This window comes from Pecten maximus, chromosome 17, assembly GCF_902652985.1.
Source record: "Pecten maximus chromosome 17, xPecMax1.1, whole genome shotgun sequence".
NCBI classification, from domain to species: Eukaryota; Metazoa; Mollusca; class Bivalvia; order Pectinida; family Pectinidae; genus Pecten; species Pecten maximus.
Window position 1 is genome coordinate 24,047,071 of NC_047031.1, and position 25,772 is coordinate 24,072,842.

Consider the following 25,772-nt stretch of genomic DNA (forward strand, 5'->3'; position numbering starts at 1 on the left):
GGTTGTCGACGTCCTCGTAGTCTTATTATATTCGTTTGGTGTATCTTGATGTTGTCATTTAATTTCGCGACTTCGCGGTTGCACATATATAGGATATTACCCGGTATATATACAGTATACACTACACACTATCCTTATTGGGGTAGTCAGAGACCTATATACTAGTATATTATATAGGTCTCTGGGGTAGTTAACCCAATGTCTATTGAGATTAGACTTGAATAAGTTAACACTTTGTGACAACTGTTGAGGGCTAACGTGTTCCGTGTATTTACAATTCTGATCTTAAAACGTTGCTCCTAACTGTGGTCATGGATACGATTTTTGTGTGATTTTGTGGAGTTCCCACTGGTATTTTGGAATTTTCTAGTTCTGACATGATCGGGATGTTAACTAAATCTATATTATTGACAATTTTATAGACTTCAATCATATCTGTACTCATCCTCCTATGCTCTTGTGTTGGTAAACCTAGCGTTTTGATTTCCTCTCGATAGGAAAGGTCTTTTATAAGGACGGAATTAGTTTGGAGGCACGATCGACGCATTAAGGTTTTTTTTTTTACTTCCATGACTGCTTGATCTTTTTGGAGTATGGACGTCCATACGGTGACAGAATTTTTGGCACAACTATGCTTGTATGCCTACTTGTTCACTAAATTTTAGGCTTTTATCAATAATAACAGCTAGTTACCTGTTTAATTTGATATCATGTTGCTTAACTTGTATTTAGTAAAATAATTCAAATTGATCTGTTCCCGTGTCACATATATATTTTTAAGTGTTTGTCAATGTTCAGTGCCATCATCCATGTCTTCTTCTTTTCTTCTTGTACATTTTGGCATCATCTGCAAACATTTTGACATTGTTTTGTAGGGTCTCCGTGAGGTCATTGACACAGATCACGAAAAAGAACTGTCCGAGTAACCTACCTTAATGTTTTTAATTGGTGGCCTCTACTTGTCACCTGCTACACAGTGTTGGCCCTTCATTACCACTTCCTGTGTCATACCATTAATAAAATCCTGTATCCATCCTAGTACATTTCCAGTTATACCATTCAATGCTTATTGATTATGATAGGCCTGGTCATTCATCACTTGTCGGTTCTCATATCAACGTGGTAACTTCGATCACGTGACGCCTTTAAGGATGACGATGTTTACCCTTCCGGAACACCTGGTCTTGTTTTCTGTGGATTTTTTTAATGATCAGTATAATTTTTATGTTTTTCCTCTTGGTTAGAATAACGTATTTTTTCTTTTAATTTTTAATTATAGTCTACTGAGTACCATGTCCGGTATTGCTGGTAAATTCCAGTAACTTCCAGAGTAATGTCGAGAATTTGAGCTCAAGCCTTGGCGATGGTCGCATTAGATTACATATTACGCATGTAAATGACTGATTTACTGGTGTTAACATAATTGTTATGCTTTGCTAAATTTCAGTCTTTCTATTGTCAAGCCTAAAATGAAAGTTATTCCGGAATTAATTGTGGCCGACACCGTTTACGTTTCTTTTACTATAACATACCTTGGACGCCATTATTTTCCAAAGCGTGATACCGGTTAGATTGTCAACATGAGGTAAAGTATAAACAATGCATACTGAAATATCTTCTGAAATATACCGCTGTTTTGTACATAATAATTATGCTTATGATTCAGTCCCCCGTTTTGCGTGTTTTGGGTCTGCATGAAATTAGCAGAAGTCGTTTTTTAACAATAAGACATTTTGAGACCGATCTTTGTTTTGATTTTGTGTTGGATTTGTTTTAGGTAATATAATAACATAACTATCAACTTAATAATAGATCTAGGTCTAGCCCTAGTTCTACATCACTGAATACATTGCGAAGCAGACATACCATACGATATGTCGAGTACGACAGCCAGTGTAGAAGTGTCCGACTATTTGGTCAAATCTCTATTGCATACTGTGTTCACCATATCATGATTCAAATGTACAAAACCTGCTAACACAAGTTAAGGAGACCTTTAATATAACGACCAGACCGGAACTCGAACCCTGGATGTTAAGAGCTCTACTAGGACCCCTAGGTTTTTTTTCTGGTCTAAGTTAACCCCCTACATTACTTGTCACTGGAACATCTCACTGGGGCACTTTTGCATTAAAGAAAATCTTAAAAGACATACTTTCTGTCAGATAAGACACATACATGTAATTTCATTTGTTGTTAGTCTGTAAATCTGCAAGTTGTCCTGTTATATGGTATGTATTTTTTTAACCATGATTTTGGAGGATTAAATATATATTTTTTACCAGGGGAATGAGAGGACGGGGAGGACCACACCCAATGAGAGGAGGTATGATGAGACCGATGGCGCCACCTTTCAAGCCTGGTCCGCCGTAAGTACTGACATGTTCATGGATATATATGCGAGGGTGCAAATAACTTTAGGCCTAAAAGTTACATGAGTTTCCACTAAACCTAATGAATCTATGTTTTTGTGCCTAACATTAAAGTTGACTTTCCTTTCTTATATATGACCTTCGATTCACGTTAGTAAAACTAAATGTTTCTGAAAAAGAGATGTCCTGACCTATAGCTACCTACAATATTTTTTCTGGCATGCATGTTAGCCAAATAAATGTATTATGTTTAAGGCTCTATAGGCTTGTATGTACGTATGTACAAAATGTCAAAGTTTGTCAGCACCCTATCAGCTTCATTCCTTGAGGGATTTTGATCCAACTATGCACTGATCAGAGACCATAATATCTATTGACATTTTCAATTTTCAGGGTTTTGAATCAATGTCATTGTTACTATTTTTAGCGGGGTATGGGACATGTATGTATTGCATTAACATTACCAAGTATTTCTTTTTTTGTGCAACCAAAAAATTATAGAAGATGTATTTTTTCATCAGTTTAATATCAAGTAATTTTTCACCAAATAAATTATTTCAAACTATGATTTTAAAACTGAACTTTAAGAGATATATTTTTTCCTTGTTTCAATTGATAAGAACAAAGAGCTGAATTACTGAAAAGATTAAGTTGTCATATATCATCTAAACAGTAAGTAACCCGGGTTTGATTCCCCAATAGATGGACAGGTGTACCTGCCAGACCACAGGTAATTAGGTTCCCTTCCACAGTAAGACCCCTCATGATCACATACTTCCATCCAGACCACATGGGTTCTCTCTGGGTAATTAGGTTCCCTCCCACAATAAGACCCCTCATATACTGACCATGTGGGTTCTCTCTGGGTAATTAGGTTCCCTCCCACAATAAGACCCATCCCATACTCCCATCACGATCCAGACCACATGGGTTTTCTCTGGGTAATTAGGTTCCCTCCCATAGTAAGACCCATCCCATACTCCCATCACGATCCAGACCACATGGGTTTTCTCTGGGTAATTAGGTTCCCTCCCATAGTAAGACCCATCACATACTCCCATCACGATCCAGACCAACAGTTGTGATTAATGTAAGTTTGTTTCCCAGTTGTTGTAAAATAAATGAAGTGAACAATTTAAACAGGAAGCTTCAGAATTAAAAGCAACAAGAAAATATACGTAAATGAAGAGTATACATAATGATCTATGTAATATTGTATTGCCATTGTTTAATAATAATGATGTTGCTTTATCTTCAGGTTCCGTGCATTTATTCCACATATTCCATTTGACTTAGTACAGGTGAGTTAAATATCTATCTTGTACAATGGGAATATTCATTGATATTACCATATCGGACGTTAATAGTGCACTTACAAAAACACCAAAAGGGGTGCACTCAATAAAACCATGTACAGGGGAAAGATTCTATGCAAAATCCGAGTGGAGTAACTTTTTAATTTACATACATTTATGTAGCAAAAACAATCCAGAATCTTTGGCTAAAAGACTGATGATTATATTAACAGATCAGTAAGGTACAGAAGCGTTTTATATACGTTTCAATTAGTACACCCTACATCCTCTTTTCCTCAAGAAAGGTGGTGTGTGCTTATATGAACAGGTATAGTTATTAGGTTGATACTTTAGCTACTGAATACACATCTTTCACTAGTTTGTACAGATCTGGAGTGGCTACCCATGACAACCATAATTGTAAACACACAGTATTGACGAATGCTTTTAAACAGTGAAAAAATAGTTCCCAATTCCTTAGTATTTTAAGTTATAATAATGTCAAACAGTTTTTGTTGTTTGTATAAAACCATACCAATTTTGTAGTTTTTTATTTGAGTGGTTTCAGTGTTCACCTTAACAGTGGTATCTCTTTTTTAACAGTGCGAGTCCACATTTCCCAGAGCCAAACCTACACCTGATGACAAAAGTTTTACTGATGTAAGTACTTAAAACTACATTTCACTTCCCCGACGCCAACTCCCACCAGACGATAAGAATTCACTGGATTGAAAGCGATTTCAGAATTTTTACATTGAGGGTAAAATATAGCGAAGCTGCTACGATACAGGATTATACCATCATCTTGGCTCAGAACATTTTTTATGTATGAATTCATGGAATAACTGTAATAGTAATATGCTTGACAGAATGTTTTTACCATACTCATATGTAGATGACATTTTTCAGGCTTTACTGAAACGACACAATGATCTGACTCCGTCCTCAACAGAACAGGCTGCCATCTTGGCACTGGTTACCAAAATACAGGCCATCATAGACAACCTCATCCTATCACCAAACTCATTCGAGCCCGCGGTAAGTCACGCACATCATCCAATCACCAAACTCATTCGAGCCCGCGGTAAGTCACTTACACCATCCAATCACCAAACTCATTCGAGCCTCCAGTAAGTTGCACATATCACACTGTCACCAAGCTCATTCAAACTCTCAGTATGTCACGCACATCATCCTATCACCAAACTTATTTGAGACTTATGGTTCGTACAGATGATGAAAAGTGGTTGAATTTAGGGTCAGTGCTGGAAAAGTGCTGACATTTGCTCATGAGTGCTTGGATTCATACTAATTACTGTACTGTAAACATGCTTTTTCAGATTCCTTAAAAATGAATAATCTATCAAGAGAAAATTATCCAAAAAAAAAAGAAGTAATTATCAGCCTTTTTTACTTTTAATATTTGATACCAAGCTTGTGACTTTTGGTTATTTATTACAAGTGGAGACTTTTCAGAACTTAACTTACACAATTTCTTATTTTTATCATGTTAAAGACACAAATTTTCTCAATTTCCTACAAGTTAAGACAAAAAAAGGCATCTGGAAAATTGAGAAAGTGCAGTAAAAGTACTTGAATTTTGGTATGAATCTGTGGTATTAGTGTCACACACCTGACCATAGTGAATGTAGAACCTATCAACTAATTTCCAGTATCACTACAGTGGGGAGGGGGGGGGGGGGGGGGGCTGATCCTGATAAAACTGCCATGGATCCTAAAAGATACCAGAGGTCTCACGTAAAAATCCAGGTAATGAGTAAGGAGGAGTGATCCCAACACAGAGTTTCGTCCAGAAATTTATTCCTTGAGTTGTTTACATGTTTCGACTAGAAGGTAGTCGTCATCAGAACCTACCTTCTAGTCGAAACATGTAAACAACTCAAGGAATAAATTTCTGGACGAAACTCTGTCACTACTCCTTACTAATTTCCAGTATGGTAGAGTAAATTTTTAAGATGAATTTTTATTAATATAATGACATTGTGTCATTACACCAATTGCTGTGTACGTTACTGTCAGATTTTCTTTTTCTCAGCAAATTGAAGAAGTTCGTCAAGTTGGTTCATTTAAGAAAGGAACGATGATGGCGGGTCACAATGTAGCTGATATTGTTGTTATGTTGAAGACCTTACCAACAAGTAAGTTGTGATAAAGGTTTGGGATACTGTGGTATCCTCAAATTGTTATTTCCACTTGAAATTTACAACAACCTGTGTCTGCTAAAATTCAGAAAGTAAAGTAATATCTTCTTGAAAATTTGGACGATGTTAATGGATTTTGTTCATTTTTGGAAAGCAATATTTTATCAATTGAATATGACCTGTTTTCAGCTATAAAACATGGCAAAGCCACACTGGTAAAGAAATGATTTGAATAGTTCATTCTGAGAGTTATACTTAATTTATTAAAATAACAGTAATCCTGAAATATTATTGAAGGCCCAATTTGCCTCAAAGTGGAGTCTCCAGTATATTAATCCACAGTTCTACCAACTCATCGGTTGAGATTGCTCTCTCAGCTGGGTCACAGATCTAGATTGGTGTCTTTTAACACTATTTTACAGGCAGAATCTGAATTGGCCTGTCAATTACCCGAAACTTCCTTCACAGCTGATTATGAAAAAGTTCTAGTTAGGAAAGCTTTTCATAGTACATGTATTTGAATAAAAAAATGGTTTTCTGAATATGCTAATAATATTTTTTTGAAATCTTTATTTCTTTGCAGAAGAGGCAGTTATGGCACTCGGTAATAAAATTACAGAAGAATTACGCAGTCAAGATCCACAGGAAGGTAGGAATTACTTGATGTATGTTACATTACTTGACTTGGAGACTTAAGGATGTATGCTGACTTACTGTGACATGGAGACTTAAGGATGTATGCTACCTTACTGTGACATATAGACTTAAGGATGTATGCTACATTACTGTGACATGACCACTTAAGGAGGTATGCTACATTACTGCGACATGGAGACTTAAAGACATATGCTACCTTACTATGACATGGAGATATTTACTCAGTAATGATTTCATGTTCTGTTTGGAACTAATATCTTCTGGTCAAGAGGTCACAGTAAAAAGTGTTTTAGACGCGTACAATCACAAATCTATTTCGTGTTCAGTGTCAAAATGACTTTAAGCTTGGCTGTTGTTAAAATCGGCATACTAACTAACAAACCAAAAAGTCATCTTTCTCTGTACCACACATATATAGATACAGTTTCATTTGCTTAGTAAGTGTAAAAATCTCAGGAATGTATAATATTTAGTTGTGAAATAATTTAGTTTTTTGTCCATCAGTTTTCAGTATGCTAACAAACGACACTGGGTTTGAGATCAGTTCAGCTGATGCCTCTGTGAAGTGTCTCATCACCACGATTCCACCTAACCTAAAGAAACTAGACCCTGAACTACATTGTAAGTATCCTATCAAACCAACAAAATTAGACATTTAATTTTATTGTGGAAACTATAATACTTATTAGCTCACCGGTTACGAGTAACCAAGAGCTAATGCTGTCATTACATTCATTAGAGGTCTAGGAGTGATGTTACGGCAAAATGATGCAGAAAAAATTGTGATTTTTTTGCATTTTACCATTTTGTGGACTTAACTTTTTTGGAACCAAAACTCACTTTAAAGTTTTGGGGGTTAGTCCAAAAGTATACACTTATCAATTTCTAATTTGGTTTATACATTCATTAGAGGTCCAGGAGTGATGCTGCGGCAAAATCATGCAGAAAAAAATTGTGATTTTTTTTTTGGCATTTTACCATTTAGTGGACTTACTTTTTTTGACACAAAAACCCACTTTAACGATTTTGGGGGTTAGTTTTGGAAAGCTTGTAAGTCCATACCCTTCTTATTTGGTTTATACATCCATTAGAGGTCTAGGAGCGATATAATGTGATATACAATTTCAAAATGACATACTTATACATACATAAAAAATGAATGCATAGTGTGATTGCTGCCGCCGGTGAGCTTTCGCAATCATTGATTGCACTTGTTTTACTACAAGTAGTTGTGTATTAAGGTTGATATCTGTACCGGAATATGCAAGGTGTTGTAGATCAGATTAACATTTTAGCTTCAGAAAGTCAAATTCTCTTCAGATGTTATACAATAACACTTGTTCTATTCCAAAACACCTGTTGTACACTGTACAGAATACAGGACCATGATATTGTATCATCATCATTGTATAATGACTACTGATTGTTATCGTTTATTTAAGCATTGATGTCAATTTTTTTTTAGTTTCATCGGGGTATGAAACAAAATTTGTTTCATACCCCGATGAAACTAAAAAAAAAATGATATCAACACTTATAATTAATTTTTGAAAATGATTTTCTAATTCAAAACATGTTTTATGTACAATTTTACTGATTTTATATGGGATTCTTTTTCTCAAATCAATACGCAACATCAATTGTCGTATTGTGACGTCACGTTTTTCGCGCCATTATTTATTTTTCTGTCATAGAAGAATGAAAAGAATTTTTCGACCAATCACATTTGAGTATTTACCATTAAAACAAAGAAAAATTAATTATTGGACAGGTAAGTGATTCAGTGGTATTATACTGTTGCTGCTATCATTGTGTAATGGATATAGACTGTTGTAAATTTTTCAGTGGACGGTAAGGTGATGCAGGGTCACCTAGCATCTATCAGACATGCTCGCTGGTTTGAGGAGAACGCCTTCCACTCAAGGTAACCATTCATACAGTTACTCGTCAGATAAGGAGACTCATCACAGAAAAATGTTATTACTGCACTGTATCTTAATACTTTAGGCCAAAATTTCATTGTTAAATAAAAGTTCAAGTTTTTCTGACTTTCATAAATCACAAATATGGTTAAGGAGATTTTTTAGTTTGTCATGCATTCGCTAATAGTGAGATGATGGTGATACTTTGTAAAAATAGTTTTTATAGGGTCAAACTAATATATCAATGCTCAATGCAGTCAAATTGGAACATGTATTTATTTTATCCATAATAATATTATTGTAGTAGACTGGACTCGATGTTTATTTTATCCATAATAATATTATTGTAGTAGACTGGACTCGGCTGAACATCAGTGGTCAGTAGCTCAATTGGTTAGAGCATTTATCCAGAGCTTAGAGGTTCTGGGTTCAAGTCCTAGTCTGGTCGATGTAGTCTAGGACTTGTTGTTTTTCACAGGTTCTGATAGAATAGTAGGAGATATAGTGTGATGTGACGTCATTCAATTATTGATGACGTCAATAACAATTGCAGCTTGGGTCAAAGTTCGAATGTTTGACCAATCAAAAGACCGGAAGGTCATATACCACTAGTGGTATATAACATATATTTATCCAACAGTCGGCACATTTATACAATGGCTTGAGAGTGGAATAACACGGCATATTGTGGTAGAAAAGTTATTCTGTTCTAACTACATACTATCAGGAAGACTTTAACTGACACTTTGACTTTCCCTTCCAGTATAAAAGTCTTAATTAGAATTATGAGGGACCTGAAGAATCGGTTTAAAGGATTTGAACCATTAACACCCTGGATTATAGATTTACTGGTAAGTGCTGACAAAACACACCTGCAAAATACAAAGTTTTAAAGCCTGAGGTCAGCGAGGTGAAAGAATTATTGAATAACAAAATAAGTGTAATATATACATATTGCAAGTCTATCTTTACCTAAATTATTTGAAATTTTCTATTGAGTTGGACAAAAGATATTTTAGTATTAGTTTTATAAGCATATTGAAATCTATTTTCTTTCCCGTCCTTTTATGCACCTTTTATTTGCACTAATGACCTCTTTCTGTGTTTTTGTGTCATTCTGTAAATAAAACTAAACTGTGTTAATCGACCAATACATTAGCCAGCTGCTGTAATATATAGAGGATATCTAACCGTGTCTTCAGTAATAACAAATATATTTCACGAGTGGGGCTAATATTTTGATATTTTTCACGAGTGCGCAGCACGAGTGAAAAATATCAAAATATTAGCCACACGAGTGAAATATATTTGGTATTACTGAAGACACTGTTAGATATTCTGTTTATTACATTTTTTATCAACGAAAAACCTACCCCGTATGCTAACTAGGCCAACAGCAAAAGTTTGCATACGTTTATAGTAGTCCCCCCTGTCCAGGTGCTGACATATATGTCAGGCTTTCTGATTGGTCAATTATTTTGGTATTTTCTAATCATTGATTTGATTGGTCAAATCAGCAAAAGTGATATTTTTCACTAGTGAAAAATATGTGAAAAATATCACTTTCATAGAATGAATAATTTTTGATATTTCACTGGTAAAAATGTAATAAAACATTCTCTGTTTCAGTCCCATTATGCGATCATGAATAATCCATCTCGTCAACCCGTTGCCATCCCAACAGCATTTAAGTAAGTCAATCCCTGATTTGAAATCTCTGTTTGCACGTAAATACTATTTGAGTTGTGGAGTAAATTGAGATATCTCGAGGTTGAATTTACTTCATAACCTACTTTAGTGTATGATTGTGCTTGTCTTTTAAGGTACAACTTTTCTATTGATATCAATGTTGACATTTCTCTGTCAGCATCTCACTGTGGTAATACAATTCCCTATCTTCATCACACTGGGGATGGTAGGGAGTGGGTTTGGGTTAAAACCATAGCTCCAAGCTTTTGACTTTTGCAATTTCAGTTCCAGATCTGGGGTTTGATCCCTGTTCAGGGCGGATTGTGATTCACAGACAGCTGTGATCACTGACTATACTATCCTGTCATGGTTGCATCCTTGAGCAAGATAATTTACCACAGTTACTCTTGGTAGCATTTAACAGGCATCCTGAAATTTGTTCACTGAGGTAGCCACCAGCTGCTACTATTAGCAAAAGCGTCCTCAATATATATGACTACAGCTGTTCGGGGGGTGACAGAATATTTTAACTATCCACATGATTGTTCTTATCTGATACACCTCTTATAAACAAACAGATTTTAAAGTCTTAATTCCTTACTGTTGTACTTGTTTTAACAGACGTTGCCTACAACTGTTAGCCGCTGGGTTTTTCTTGCCTGGCTCCGTAGGAATCACAGATCCATGTGAGCAAGGCACAGTCAGGGTTCACACAGTCATGACCCTAGAACAGCAGGTAAAGTTTGCTCCAGTAACATTTGATTTATCATGTAAATTTTGCTTAAATCGCTTTCTATGTTAATGGAGTTTGATAGTTCGATAGTCTTGTTATAATCAGGTTTTTCTTGTGGAATTGTCCCATATAAATTTACTCTGAACTGATTTTTTATGAAATAGTGGTCAAATGATCAGTCCCTAAGGCAGTACTGCATTTGTGATTTAATTTTGATTTCAGTTCTTATTTTTTTCTGGGTGTTATGCCCTTGTTATGATGTCCTTAAATATTTTCATGAAAATTGGTCTACAGTTCTAGATATTCCTGTGCTCCTCATCGTCAGATACCCACGGTTCATTACACTACGCTATGCTACAATTATCACCTGTAGGTCAGCTCAGTCAAAAATCCACGTCTCAATGATGTCACTCTATAAATAGAAACCAATCAACTGAACTCTTTCAGAATAAAAACTTGTTCAGTTCAGTAGGATGGCTGCACCCATTAAGGCATGCAGATCCTATGATAAACATAATGAACAAGAAGTGTGACTAGTCTTTTGTGTTTTAAATGAGTTTAGGTGTGTGTACTTCATGTAATTTGTGCTTCAATAAGCTAAACAGAGTATCAAAATTTAACAATGACTTTGCGTTGTTTACATAGACTGAAATTCCTGATAACAGGCTTTTCTGCTCCCTAGGTCTGTTTTGATTAATAGAAGACATCTCTGTCAGACAAGGGGCATCAATGATATTCTGCTAGAATTGTTTGAACCCGTTATTATTTAATTTCTGGGACATTTTGAGATCACTTACTGCCACTGTTGTTTATATGCAGCTTCTATAAAGTGTATGTCACCATCTATCTGATTGGCTGAAATTCTGATAGGAAATTGTGAGATAGCCAATCAAATAGCTTCTGTTTGAATGAGGATTTTTCACTGAGCTGACCCAGGGGTGATAAGTGTAGTATAGCATAGTACAATCAACTGTGGATATCCGATGATGATGTTTCCTATGTTGATGGGATATGATGCCAAACATTTGTGATTAAGTAAAGAGGTGATGTGATAGAACCAGACACATTGATTTATTTTCCGTGTTTCTTTTGATGTCAGAGTTGATATCAAGCATTTGATTTATTATTTATTTTCTTGTTTTCCTGTTTCTTTTGATGTCAGAGTTGATATCAAGCATTTGTGATTTATAGAAGTTGATGTTGTAGGACCAAGTATGTTTCACGTCACAGACTCTCCTCCGAGTTCTAACTCATGGTGGCTACAAACAGGTGCTTGGCCTAGAGGGAAACTCAAGTAAGTATGATAACCTTAGACTGTTCTACAATTTGTATACACCTGTCAAAGTTTGATGGGAGTATTATGCCGGCATGAACTTTTGATTATCTGGAGATCTTCTCTCTTAGCTTTTCAGAAATTCCTTAGATACTTTGTAGACTTTATGATCATATGTGATATCTTCCAATTTTGTCTTAAATCTCTCCCTTATGAAACTTGGTAGAAGTTGTTACCATGGCAGATATCAAGGTTCCTTGATCAGCATTCTAATTGGATAATTCTTCTTGTTACACCTGAATATTTTTTGCAATAGATACAAGAACCTAGATCAGACACTCATATTTTGTTCTATTCTCTTGTTTAACTTTTGAGAGTTATTTCCCTTTATCAGGATGGAGTTATTTCCCTTTATAAGGATTGAGTAAGGATTGAATTATTAGTCCACTCCCGGTGAAACCGGAGGTGAATGTATTTTCCCACTACGTCCATCTTATATGTACGTATGTAATGCCACTTGTCAGCTCTCTGGCGGCTTCATTCCTTGAGGGATTTTAAATAAACTTCACACAAATACAAAGGATTGTGATATCTCGAACAAGTTTAAGTTTCAGGGATTTTGGGTCAAGGTCTGGGTCACTGTTACTATTTTTAGCGGGATAGGCGACATATATTGCTATATAAATACTCGGTATGCTTGTTTCATTATAGGTATAGCTACAGACATGAGTGTGTGGGAAGGAGTTGTTGTGACACCCTCAGACAAGGCCTATGAGAAACCTGAGAAAAAAGAGGGGGAGGAGGATGAGGATGGAGACGAAGATGATACTATGGAAACCGTCGACTCATAGGAGGATTGAAATCTCATTGGTTAGTACCATGTCATATGACCAATTTGTACTGATCTCATGAGGACCGCAGAAACATAATTAATTTATATCAAAATTTATGATATACCTAGGAAATGTATAGCAGTTTATCTCAGAATTATTACAAAGAAGAGTAATGGCTTTTCTAGTAGAATATCTACCCAATTGGAGGGTTCCAGGTCTATCAAACAAGCACCACCCATAGAAATGATTAAATTCAAACGGTACCATAAAATAATCTGTATTTCCTCCAGCATCCATCATGCATAGATTGATTTTATTTGATGGAGTCACCCTTTGGATATATATTGTACTGAAATAGTCCTAATTAAGGAATATTAGATCTTCTGTATATATTTTAATTGATAGGTTCTGAGAATGATAAACCAGATTCTGAGAATAATAAACCTAGGGTACTTTGTTTTATTATACCCCCGCAACGAAGTTAGGGGGGGTATACTGGAATCAGGTTGTCTCTCCGTCCGTCCGGCTGTCTGTAGACGCATTTTGTCCGGACAACTCCTCCTAAACCGCTGGGCCGATTCTAATGAAACTTCACGCACATATTAATGATCATGTGTAGATGTGCATGCCACTTTATTTTTCTCAAAATTATGGTTGCTATGACAACTGGTCACTATAAACAGGTTTTCTGATAAGAACCATAACTTTAAGTTTGTCTGGACAACTCCTCCTAAACTGAAGGGCCGATTTCAATGAAACTTCACACAAATATAGAGGACTATGTGTAGATGTGCATGCCACTTTATTTTTCTCAAAATTATGGTTGCTATGGCAACTGGTCATTATAAACAGGTTTCCTGATAAGAACCATAACTTTAAGTTTGTCCGGACAACTCCTCCTAAACCAAAGGGCCGATTTCAATGAAACTTCACACAAATATAGAGGTCTATGTGTAGATGTGCATGCCACTTTATTTTTAGGTCATCTGACCCGAAGGGTCAGGATGACCTATAGTCATCATGCTTCGTCCATCGTCGTCCGCCGTCCGCCGTGCGTAAACTTTTCACATTTCAATCTTCTTCTCAAGTTCCACCAGTGGGATTAAGCTGAAACTTGCCTGAAATGATCCTGAGATGGTCTTGACCAAGTGTTGTTATTTTTCGGGTCGGTCCAAAATCCAAGATGGCCACCATAGCCGCCATTTTGAACACACATTTTAAACTTCTTCTCAAGTTCCACCAGTGCTGTTGGGCTGAAACTTGCCAGAAATGATAATGAGATGATCCCGACCAAGTGTTGTTATTTATTAGATTGGTCTGAAATCCAAGATGGCCACCATAGCCGCCATCTTGAAAAACACATTTTAAACTTCTTCTCAAGTTCCACCAGTGCTATTGAGCTGAAACTTGCCTGAAATGATCGTGATATGATGGCGACCAAGTGTTGTTATTTTTCGGGTCGGTCAGAAATCCAAGATGGCCGCCATAGCCGCCATCTTGAAAAACACATTTTAAACTTCTTCTCATGTTCCACCAGTGCTATTGAGCTGAAAATTGCCTGAAACGATCCTGATATGATGCCGACCAAGTGTTGTTCTTTTTCGGGTCGGTCGGAAATCCAAGATGGCCGCCATCTTGAAAAACACATTTTAAACTTCGTCTCAAGTTCCACCAGTGCTATTGAGCTGAAACTTGCCTGAAATGATCCTGATATGATCCCGACCAAGTGTTGTTATTTTTCGGGTCGGTCCGAAATCCAAGATGGTCGCCATAGCCGCTCTCTTGAAAAACACATTTAAAACTTCTTCTCAAGTTTCACCAGTGCTATTGAGCTGAAACTTGCCTGAAATGATCCTGATATGATGCCGACCAAGTGTAGATATTTTTGGGGTCGGTCCGTAATCCAAGATGGCCGCCATAGCCGCCATCTTGAAAAACACATTTTAAACTTCTTCTCAAGTTTCACCAGTGGTATTGAGCTGAAACTTGCCAGAAACGATCCTGATATGATCCCGACCAAGTGTTGTTATTTTCCGGGTCGGTCCGAAAACCAAGATGGCCGCCATAGCCGCCATCTTGAAAAACACGTTTGAAACTTCTCAAGTTCCACCAGTGCTATTGAGCTGAAACTTGCCTGAAATGATCCTGATATGATCCTGACCAAGTGCTGTTATTTTTCGGGTCGGTCCGAAATCCAAGATGGCCGCCATAGCCGCCATCTTGAAAAACACATTTTAAACTTCTTCTCAAGTTCCACCAGTGCTATTGGGCTGAAACTTGCCAGAAATGATCCTGAGATGATCCCGACCAAGTGTTGTTATTTTTCGGGTCAGTCCGAAATCCAAGATGGCCGCTATAGCCGCCATCTTGAAAAAACACATTTTAAACTTCTTCTCAAGTTCCACCAGTGCTATTGAGCTGAAACTTGCCTGAAATGATCCTGATTTGATCCCAACCAAGTGTTGTTATTTTTCAGGTCGGTCCAAAATCCAAGATGGCCACCATAACCACCATCTTCAAAAACACATTTTAAACTTCTTCTCAAGTTCCACCAGTGCTATTGGGCTGAAACTTGCCTGAAATGTTCATGAGATGATCCCGACCAAGTGTTGTTATTTTTCAGATTGGTCTAAAATCCAAGATGGCCGCCATATCCGCTATCTTAAAAAACACATTTTAAACTTCTTCTCCAGTTCCACTGGTGCCATTGAGCTGGAAATTGGCCTCGTAAAAACTTTGACATGGCAGCAATGGTGGCCATTTTGTAACATGATTGCGCAATCATGGTTTTCCTGAACAACACCTATTTTAAACTTCTTCTCAAATTCCACCGGTGGGATTCAGCTCTTACTTTCCAGAAATTATCCTTAGATGGTCCAGACCAAGTGTTATTATTTATTGGGTCAGTCAGAAATGCAAGATGGCCACCATGGCCAACAGTGCCACTATATACTTGCTACAGAGAATGCATACTACAATTATATAAGGGTTTTAATTTAGAGTCAGATGATCGGTTAGGCCCCTGGGCCTCTTGTTCTCAAAATTATGGTTGCTATGGCAACTGGTCACTATAAGATGTTTTTCTGATAAGAACCATAACTTTAAGTTTGTCCAGACAACTCCTAAACCGAAGGGCCGATTTCAATGAAACTTCACTCAAATATAGAGGACCATGTGTAGATGTGCATGCCACTTTCTTTTTCTCAAAATTATGGTTGCTTTGGCAACTGGTCACTATATTACTGGGTTATCTTAGTTGGCCTCTAATTTATCAGTTCCAATTCACCATTGACTCTGCAGATTGCGGGGGTATTAGTCAGCCATCCTGGCGACAGTTCTAGTTGTCTTTGCCCTTCTCATAGTGGGCCATGCATATACATTGTATAATGCATTCTTACTTGCAGGGCTCAAAGTGATATATATTTTAGTGGCCATGGTGCCTTAACTTCACCATTGGCGACCAGTTATGACCTATAAGGCACCTGCATGGCCACTAAAAATATTTTGTAAATTTGGTTAATCTTTCACAGGTTGCAGCAAATGCTAAAATGACATTCACAATCAAAAATGTTACAGAGAGATGTTATACTGTATTAAAGAATTAAGAAATGATTTTTTTTTAAAATAATTTAAGTCAACAAGGCCAGGCAACTAAATTTTTCAAATGGAGCCTAGATTTCATGACTTGGTAGCCAAATACTTAATAGGCTTCCTGGTATAAATATCCACTTTGAGCCCTGACTTGATATTGAAGCATGAGGACATGCCTCAGTGAATCGTATGCAATGAACCATTTATACTTAAACACATTTTATTGCATTGATCTACAACTTACAAGAGAATGTTTCTATTGATCTACAACTTACAAGAGAATGTTTCTATAATAACACAACAAGTCTAAAAATTCCTTTTTTTGGCGAAACTGTTAACATACACAAAAGTTCGGACTATCTGAAAGTTGTTGGTCAGTACTACAATACATGAGTAACCATGGCTACATTTATCTATATGCGTAAGTTTACCAATATATTTGTTAAGTTTTTGCGTATTTCCTTTGTTTGCTGTTTTCATTTTAAACCGATCAATATTTGTCATGTTTTTGGCCCTAATTATCTTTACAGTGTTAATAATAATAACAACTTATGTTTCTTTCAGATATCCCAGTTATGTGAATCTTCATTTCTACAGGGGTGAAAAATAGACAACAAAACAATGATGAGAGCCTGTTCACCATACACATCTCATAGCTAGACATGGATTTGTCACTGTGTTCTAACGCTTCAGTTAATGGTGCTGATATCAACCAAAGTATTGCATGTATGTTCTAACAGATATGAAAGATGATTTTTGGTACCGTATTCGAACTAATAACTGCACTATGCTCTTAAAATATACAAAGGGTTGTGCTTAACTAAACCGTGTACAATAATTTGTTGAATATGAAATTGGGTGGAATGAAAAAAAAAATTTTTTTTTTTCATTTACATATCTTATGTAAAGGTAGTGAAAACAAGTCTTTTGTTAAATGACAAGATTATATTGCCTGATAAGTGAGGTAAGGAACGTGTGTTTCAATTAGCACACATCCTCTTTTCCGGCAAACGTGCTTATTAGGTCAAATACAATACCGTGTTTTGTCTGATAAATAGAATGTATGTTGATATCTCGGCTTTACACACATTGTGACTGTTGTGGTAGATTTTGGTAGTAAAGCTGATTTCTCTTCAATGTTAAGGTAACATTCAGTTTATTTAATAGATCATGTTTTACAAGAACTGTAAAATATGCAAGTTTTAAAATCAACGGTTCATTTAATTGTTGAATAAAATGTTCCCACTTAAGTGATAAAATAAAAGCTTAACATTTTTCAGAGACTACTTTAATACAAGTATCCTTGGAATTTGAAAAGAAAAATAGTGGATTCCTTTTGAATTTCAATTTTATTTTGAGGTAAATATAGTATATGTATACATGAATACATATTCATTATTTTGAGTGAAACTACTTTGTTTTGTTTTAAAACTTTTACAGCATTGTATTTTTCTGTGAATACAGTAAATCTGCATGGATCCTTAAAGCAACTACACATTATTCGTCTTTTCATTGAATGAAAAGCTTTAAAACATGAAGCATTTGGATGACAAACTATGTGACTCGCATTTCATCACTCCTATATGTATAAGAGGTCTTGGCCTGCCTGATTGTATTGGCGGATCTGTGTTTTTCTCGCTGTGTTCAACATAATGTACATATAGAATTTTGTAGTATCATCATGTATTAATTATTATGTTGTGTTCTGTTTTACTTGCATGGTTTCAGAAATGAACCGTTTCTTCAAAGTTGTAGGTAAAATGACATATCTTCAGGATACAAGAAGGTTAGCGGTATACGCGTTCTTTTGATATGGTTAGTGCTACAATGGCTTTATTTCTCTACAAACAAATTTGTTTTCTCAAAACATATCAAAATGTTCCCATGTCTTCCTAATTCAAACAGACTTCTGTGGGAAATTAATGAAAAAATCAACAGAACCTCGTTAGAGAAGATCTAAAGTCTTATTTGTCCCCTACCATTGAAACTAGCGTGGCTGTGTAGGTTTCCTCCTGCCCGCCTTGTACATAATGTCAAAGATTGTCGGGCACTAATGGCCAAAATTCCTTGAGGGATTTTGATAAAACTTCACACAATGATAAAAGACCATAATATCTCAAACAAGTTAGAGTTTCGGAAATTTTGGGTCAAGGTCACTTACTATTTTTAGCGGGGGCAAGTAGAGGACATGCATTGCTTTAGCAATACCCAGGATGCTTTTTGTTCTGCTTTACCATGATTCTGTCAGAGCTATTACTGTGGATGATCTTTTTACGACAGACAGAAGATTTTATCAATATATCTGCTGCCACTGTATGGTATATGATGCAACTGAATTCTGTCCGTTTCTTCATAAACACCTGATCTAAAAGAAATTGACTCCATACAACCTTACCACTGTTTAATGGTTACGACAGAGATTTTATCATGATATTTACTGCCACTATAGGGTATGATGCAACTGATTTCTGACTGTCTCGTCGTAGTTCATTTACTTGATAAACAACTTTATCTAAGAGAGAGTGTGTCAATCAAATCTAGCCTCTGTTAAGTGTGAGAGTTGACCTATGTCTCATACTGTATGTACATTGTTGGTGCAATATCACAGCTACATATTAAACTTGTGAGGCAATCTCACAACTTAGGTATGTTGTTGGATTCAAGAAGTCGCACTATATATATATTATATAATGGTGCATGATCAATCCTTCACTTTTAAATATACAAATAACGTGTGTCGTCATTTTTAATTGTCATAAATAAAATCTTCAAAGACAGCAAAAAATGGCTTATTATCTATCAGACCCCTGTGTTGTCAATATTCCTGAACTGACCGTAAGGGAATCCTCTAGCTTGAAATGTTCCATAGGAAAGCATTGTAGACTTGAAGGAATCCCCCTAACTTGAAACGTTCCATTGGAGAGCATTGTAGACTTGAGGGAATCCCCCTAACTTGAAATGTTCCATTGGAGAGCATTGTAGACTTGAGGGAATCCTCCTAACTTGAAACGTTCCATTGGAGAGCATTGTAGACTTGAGGGAATCCCCCTAATTTGAAACGTTCCATAAAAGTAAAGTTCCTTCAATAAGATTTTCTCAAAACCAATTATCATTTCCAATACACAATTTTAAGTTCAGTAACATTGATGAAACTGGAGCTTGAAGGGATTAGACAATGATTTCTAGTATCTTATTATACCACTTCATACACAAGCACTCCCTACTTATAAGAGTTGATTGATATGTTGTGATCCTCGTATTGAAGGAGGTACTAAAGGATGTCCTTTTAAGTCCTATTATTCTTTGACTATATAGGACCGTGTACCCAAGGACTGGTTTCTCTGACTATATAGGACCGTGTACCCAAGGACTGGTCTCTGACTATATAGGACCGTGTACCCAAGGACTGGTTTCTCTGACTATATAGGACCGTGTACCCAAGGACTGGTCTCTGACTATATAGGACCGTGTACCCAAGGACTGGTTTCTCTGACTATATAGGACCGCGTACCCAAGGACTGGTCTCTCTGACTATATAGGACCGCGTACCCAAGGACTGGTCTCTCTGACTATATAGGACCGTGTACCCAAGGACTGGTCTCTGACTATATAGGACCGTGTACCCAAGGACTGGTTTCTCTGACTATATAGGACCATGTACCCAAGGACTGGTCTCTCTGACTACATAGGACCGTGTACCCAAGGACTGGTTTCTCTGACTATATATAGGACCGTGTACCCAAGGACTGGTTTCTCTGACTATATAGGACCGTGTACCCAAGGACTGGTCTCTCTGACTATATAGGACCGTGTACCCAAGGACTGGTCTCTGACTATATAGGACCGTGTACCCAAGGACTGGTTTCTCTGACTATATAGGACCGTGTACCCAAGGACTGGTCTCTCTGACTATATAGGACCGTGTACCCAAGGACTGGTCTCTCTGACTATATAGGACCGTGTACCCAAGGACTGGTCTCTCTGACTATATAGGACCGTGTACCCAAGGACTGGTCTCTCTGACTATATAGGACCGTGTACCCAAGGACTGGTCTCTCTGACTATATAGGACCGTGTACCCAAGGACTGGTTTCTCTGACTATATAGGACCGTGTACCCAAGGACTGGTTTCTCTGACTATATAGGACCGTGTACCCAGGACTGGTTCTCTGACTATATAGGACCGTGTACCCAAGGACTGGTTTCTCTGACTATATAGGACCGTGTACCCAAGGACTGGTCTCTCTGACTATATAGGACCGTGTACCCAAGGACTGGTTTCTCTGACTATATAGGACCGTGTACCCAAGGACTGGTTTCTCTGACTATATAGGACCGTGTACCCAAGGACTGGTCTCTCTGACTATATAGGACCGTGTACCCAAGGACTGGTTTCTCTGACTATATAGGACCGTGTACCCAAGGACTGGTCTCTCTGACTATATATGACCGTGTACCCAAGGACTGGTTTCTGACTATATAAGACCGTGTACCCAAGGACTGGTTTCTCTGACTATATAGGACCGTGTACCCAAGGACTGGTCTCTCTGACTATATAGGACCGTGTACCCAAGGACTGGTTTCTCTGACTATATATAGGACCGTGTACCCAAGGACTGGTTTCTCTGACTATATAGGACCGTGTACCCAAGGACTGGTCTCTCTGACTATATAGGACCGTGTACCCAAGGACTGGTTTCTCTGACTATATAGGACCGTGTACCCAAGGACTGGTCTCTGACTATATAGGACCGTGTACCCAAGGACTGGTCTCTCTGACTATATAGGACCGTGTACCCAAGGACTGGTCTCATTTGACTATATAGGACCGTGTACCCAAGGACTGGTTTCTCTGACTATATAGGACCGTGTACTCAAGGACTGGTCTCTGACTATATAGGACCGTGTACCCAAGGACTGGTCTCATTTGGCTAGTTTATATTGAACAGCCAATAAAAGAGGTTCTATAAAAGTGGCATTTTGGAACACCGCTGGCAAAAGTTGTAACACAATGGACTTTATGACGTAATATTGTTACGTAATTTATTTTCATAAAATTATTAATTAGGATTGCGGATATTATAGTTTCAGGTATTTAATTATATGTATATTACAGGCTGGTCAAAGGTGGTCAGAATGGCGTGGCCTGCCACGATAGTAGGTACACGTAGGTTAGGTCAAGTTGACCCGTCTGTTTCCATCTGCTTCGGGCCAGGTGATGTTAATTAGTTGCATCTATTATAGTTTCAGATATTTGGTGATATGTATATCACAAACTGGTAAAAGCTAGACAGAATGGCGCGGCCTGCCACGATAGTAGGTACACGTAGGCCAAGATGAACATCTGCTTTAATTCACGTGTTGAAAAACGTGATGCTTTCATAACAATCTTCTATAAAAGGGACACTGTTCACGACTACGGGGAGTGCAGTGCGGACTCGGGACGCAGATAGTTTAACATCTCGATGTTATACTCAGCACTCATTTTCGGCGATACCACTAAAACCTCACGTTAGAAGTTATTGCCAGTTGACCAGCCTGGTTGCAAAGATCTCGAAACGCCATGTACAGCATTGTTGTTGAAGCCATCTAATTAAAGTAGTTAGTTTGAAGAACCTGCGGTTGAACTTTTCTTTTATATAAGTACATGTAAACAAAGTGTATAGATACTGAAGGGGATACGTTGAAAAATAATAAAATATTTCCGGCAAAATTCCAATCCTTCAATATCAGGCTCACAACTTATCAATCAGCCCTCGTAGTAAAGGAGGGGTATATCGAGGACATACAGAATATGTTTGTCCCTGGTATATACATACAGTTGAGTGTAGACTAAAGGTTACACAAAGTGCACTCCGAGTGCACTCCGTTTGGACTCCAGGTAAACTTGGAGTGCACTCGGAGTGCACTCCAAGTTTACCTGGAGTCCTATCAGGCCCCAATCCTACCTGGGTCCACATGTATCCCATGTACCTGTAACCAAGTACACTTAATATTTATAGATAGATGTATACTCTTATACATTTAGACTCCTTAAACATGTAACAATAAGATATGTGTTACTGTTTTATCTTTGTATATATCATCTTATTATTTTGTTGGGTCATTTTTCGTTGGTTAACTAACAGCATCTATATATATAATATAATAGATTTTTTCTATTAGTAAACCCTAAATAAAATGAATAGATCTGGCACTTCGTTGAAAAATGTATGATAGCATTCCTTTGATTTGAAGAGTTTTAACAAGCCACGTCAATTAGTAGAAAATTGGCAATAAACAAAAATGTATATAAATTTGGCAATTTGTTTGTGGTCTCTCAAAATGTAGAGTTTGATTGTGTACTGGACATAACTTGTACTCGAAGTACTAAGTACTGTTTTTAATATATTTCAAATACTTTTCTTCCAACAGTTTATATATATCTTAACATACAATAAAAAAGAAAGTTTTTTTTATCACCTGGGTAGCATATTCCGGATCTAATGTCTAATTTTGATTTACAGTTTAACATCAGACTTACATTTCTATTTGGTAAACCAACTTTTTTTTGTTATGCCTGCCTCATTAAATCCAGGTCATACATGGATACATGCCCCCCCCCCCCCCCCCCCCCCCCCCCCCCTGAAACTGGTCATCACACCTTACCTTTACCTAGCCCGAGTTTCCTCTGGCCCTGACACACACCATGTCTGGTGTAATATGGTGTCAGGGCCAGAGGAAACTCCGGCTAACCTTTATCAAGGTCTTATAGAAATATAGGTACAGACTTGTGACGGTCGATATCTGACACTTTTGAAATTATATGATTGTCCATTCCTATTACAGTATTATTAAAACAGTTATAAGTCATTTATAGAAAAAAAAATATTTGAAAAAAAAAAAATTCAAACTGGTACTATTACTTTATGTCTTTGATATTATAATGGAAGTATGTATAGAGTATTAGAGGTCAATATGTAAATCAACATAGATTAATATAATTTTCATGTTTGAGTTAAGTAAATACTTATCAAACATTCCATACACCAACTGCAGCGGGCCTTATGCATTTTTTTTTTTAAAGTTTGAACATTTAATTTTGTGATTTTATAATTGGCTTGAACAACCATTGTACATTCATGACCTGTATCTTGTTACATACAATGTATGAGTGACACATATCATGATAGATATTGACTGAATGGGATAGAAAAAGATGTAGTTCCAACAGGTCAGTTTTACAGGTAAATGGTACATAGGTTGCCGTGTCCAACTGCCCTGAGGCAAATTTTACCTCAGGCTCTATACTCTTATTTCCTGGATGAGAACAATGTGTACTAATTACGGGTATAAAGCTATAGGTTGGTTTTGGGAAATGGTGAATTTACATTCATTATACCATTTTGAATTACACTGATTTTTTCTTTTTTTTTTTTTCTTTAATCTCTTTCTTTACAATTATTTTTTTAAAGCAATGTCTTTATATTTTTTAATCTTACAAGATAAGAACTGCATCATTTCTTAATTTGATTTGCATTAATTTTTTTTTAACTTAAATCATTCAACATTGTACCTCTACATACCGGACACCTGCATAAACCAGCCAATACGTTTGGTCTCAAGGACATACGGTTTAGACAGGTTACAATGTAATAAGAAACAGCTTATTTTTACTTTCTAATTTCAATAAAGAATGACTTCATTTCAATAGAGTTTGTCTTCTTAAACCTGTTAACCAATTTGTTAATGGTTTTACAACTTATCTTGACATTTCCACCTTAATTACACTGGTATTTAGTTTATACATGTAATTTTGGTCTGATTAAGGCCTCTCAAATGGAGAGCTACAATCCTTTCCTTCAAGTCAGGAGATAATCTTACTGCTCTGTTAATTGGCCTGAGGTTATAACACTGTGACCCTGCTTTGCACAGCTTCATCATTTGAAGCCATACAGTGACAGTATTGACACAGGTATTTCTGTGAACTCAGGACAGTACCTGTAGCTGGCTCCTAAAACTCACCTGGCACAGTATCAGGGGTACCCGGTGTCAGGCCAGAGTCAGTCATGCATGGCCAATAATAATAGCAATTAAATAGATACTGTCATTTATTATGGGTAGTCCAGAACTACATACTTGTGTGTACGTTATGTCAGAACATTAATTTAACTAGATAATGCTCGTGAATATGTACAGTTGTAAATGTATATTTTTCTAATGATACATTTAAATATATATAACCTATTATATATCAACTAAAATGATTGTTCATTTTATAATTACTTGCCTGAATTGAGTACATATATGTAGAGAATGTCTTATATAAAAAAAACACATAATTCATTAAATACTGTAAACTTTCAATATTTTGAATAATCAATAACGTAATATAGATATATTATCTGAACTTCCTTTACAGTCATGATATATGTACAGTAATAAATATTCTAATTGAAATAATTTTCAATTCCTTAATAAAATGAAATACAATTTACTTACATCTTAATGAAATATGAAATAATAAGCAATTAACTTTCATAGAAACCTGATTATAGCATAAATTGTATAACTGTCTTTTACGGATATTAATAAATATAAATTTAACATGTACAGTGTAGGCATTATTACCATGTATTAACAATAAAAGAAATATTCCGAGTAGACTAAACAAATGTTAATAGTAATATTAACAGAACAAAAGTAATTTGTAAAAATCTATTTATTTATATGTAAATTATATTAAAAGCATCAAAGTATTAATATATATATATGATATAGTCTGATTATAGAACTGGGGTAGGCATGGTGTCTTATAGGACTCCAGTTAAACTCGGGAGTCCACTTGGAGTGCACTCCAAGTTTACCTGGAGTCCAAACGGAGTGCACTCCAAGTCCAAATGGAGTGCACTCGGAGTGCACTTGGGTGTAACCTTTAGTCTACACTCAACTGTAGTAATCATTTTGTCCGTCCGTCATGATTGTTTACAAGATACCTCACAGATCCCCGGACAGATTTAGTTTGGAGCTCAAGGCCAAAGATCACACTCTGGAAATAAAAATAAAAATAACTTGTGTACAAGATACCTCTTGAAGCCCTTGACGGACCTAATTCATATTCATGCCGTAAAACCACAGCCGGAAATTTTACATAATAGTACCAATTTATGATGTATCTAATGGTCTCTTTCTCTAATGTGGAGGCTGATGGTGTTAATATCTGATATACCACAGCACCCACTCTGTAATTGTAATACGCAGGCAGA

General features: G+C 36.6%; 1 protein-coding gene across 2 annotated transcripts; it reads left to right on the plus strand.

Moving 5' to 3' along the window:
• Nucleotides 1–1,527: 1,527 nt before the first annotated feature.
• Nucleotides 1,528–25,168, plus strand: LOC117315514 (interleukin enhancer-binding factor 2 homolog). 2 transcript variants are annotated; one of them, XR_004529710.1, is made up of 16 exons: nucleotides 1,581–1,585; nucleotides 2,286–2,369; nucleotides 3,631–3,673; nucleotides 4,271–4,327; nucleotides 4,577–4,705; nucleotides 5,724–5,826; nucleotides 6,413–6,478; nucleotides 6,991–7,107; nucleotides 8,332–8,410; nucleotides 9,172–9,259; nucleotides 10,038–10,099; nucleotides 10,719–10,833; nucleotides 12,037–12,124; nucleotides 12,815–12,973; nucleotides 17,092–18,200; nucleotides 25,157–25,168. XR_004529710.1 is itself a non-coding variant. In XM_033869739.1 (15 exons), the coding sequence occupies exons 1-14, from the start codon at nucleotides 1,581–1,583 to the stop codon at nucleotides 12,952–12,954; spliced, it is 1,176 nt and encodes a 391-aa protein (XP_033725630.1). In that variant the 5' UTR covers nucleotides 1,528–1,580; the 3' UTR covers nucleotides 12,955–12,973; nucleotides 17,092–19,312. The 2 variants fall into 2 exon arrangements, 1 of the variants encoding a protein (XP_033725630.1); XM_033869739.1 differs by lacking the exon at nucleotides 25,157–25,168 and having other exon boundaries at nucleotides 1,528–1,585; nucleotides 17,092–19,312.
• Nucleotides 25,169–25,772: the final 604 nt, after the last annotated feature.

Coding starts and splice junctions, on each gene's coding strand:
- LOC117315514 (XM_033869739.1), top strand. Junction 7,108..8,331: donor ACTAGACCCTGAACTACATT/GTAAGTATCCTA, acceptor TAAATTTTTCAG/TGGACGGTAAGGTGATGCAG. Junction 12,125..12,814: donor TGGCCTAGAGGGAAACTCAA/GTAAGTATGATA, acceptor GTTTCATTATAG/GTATAGCTACAGACATGAGT.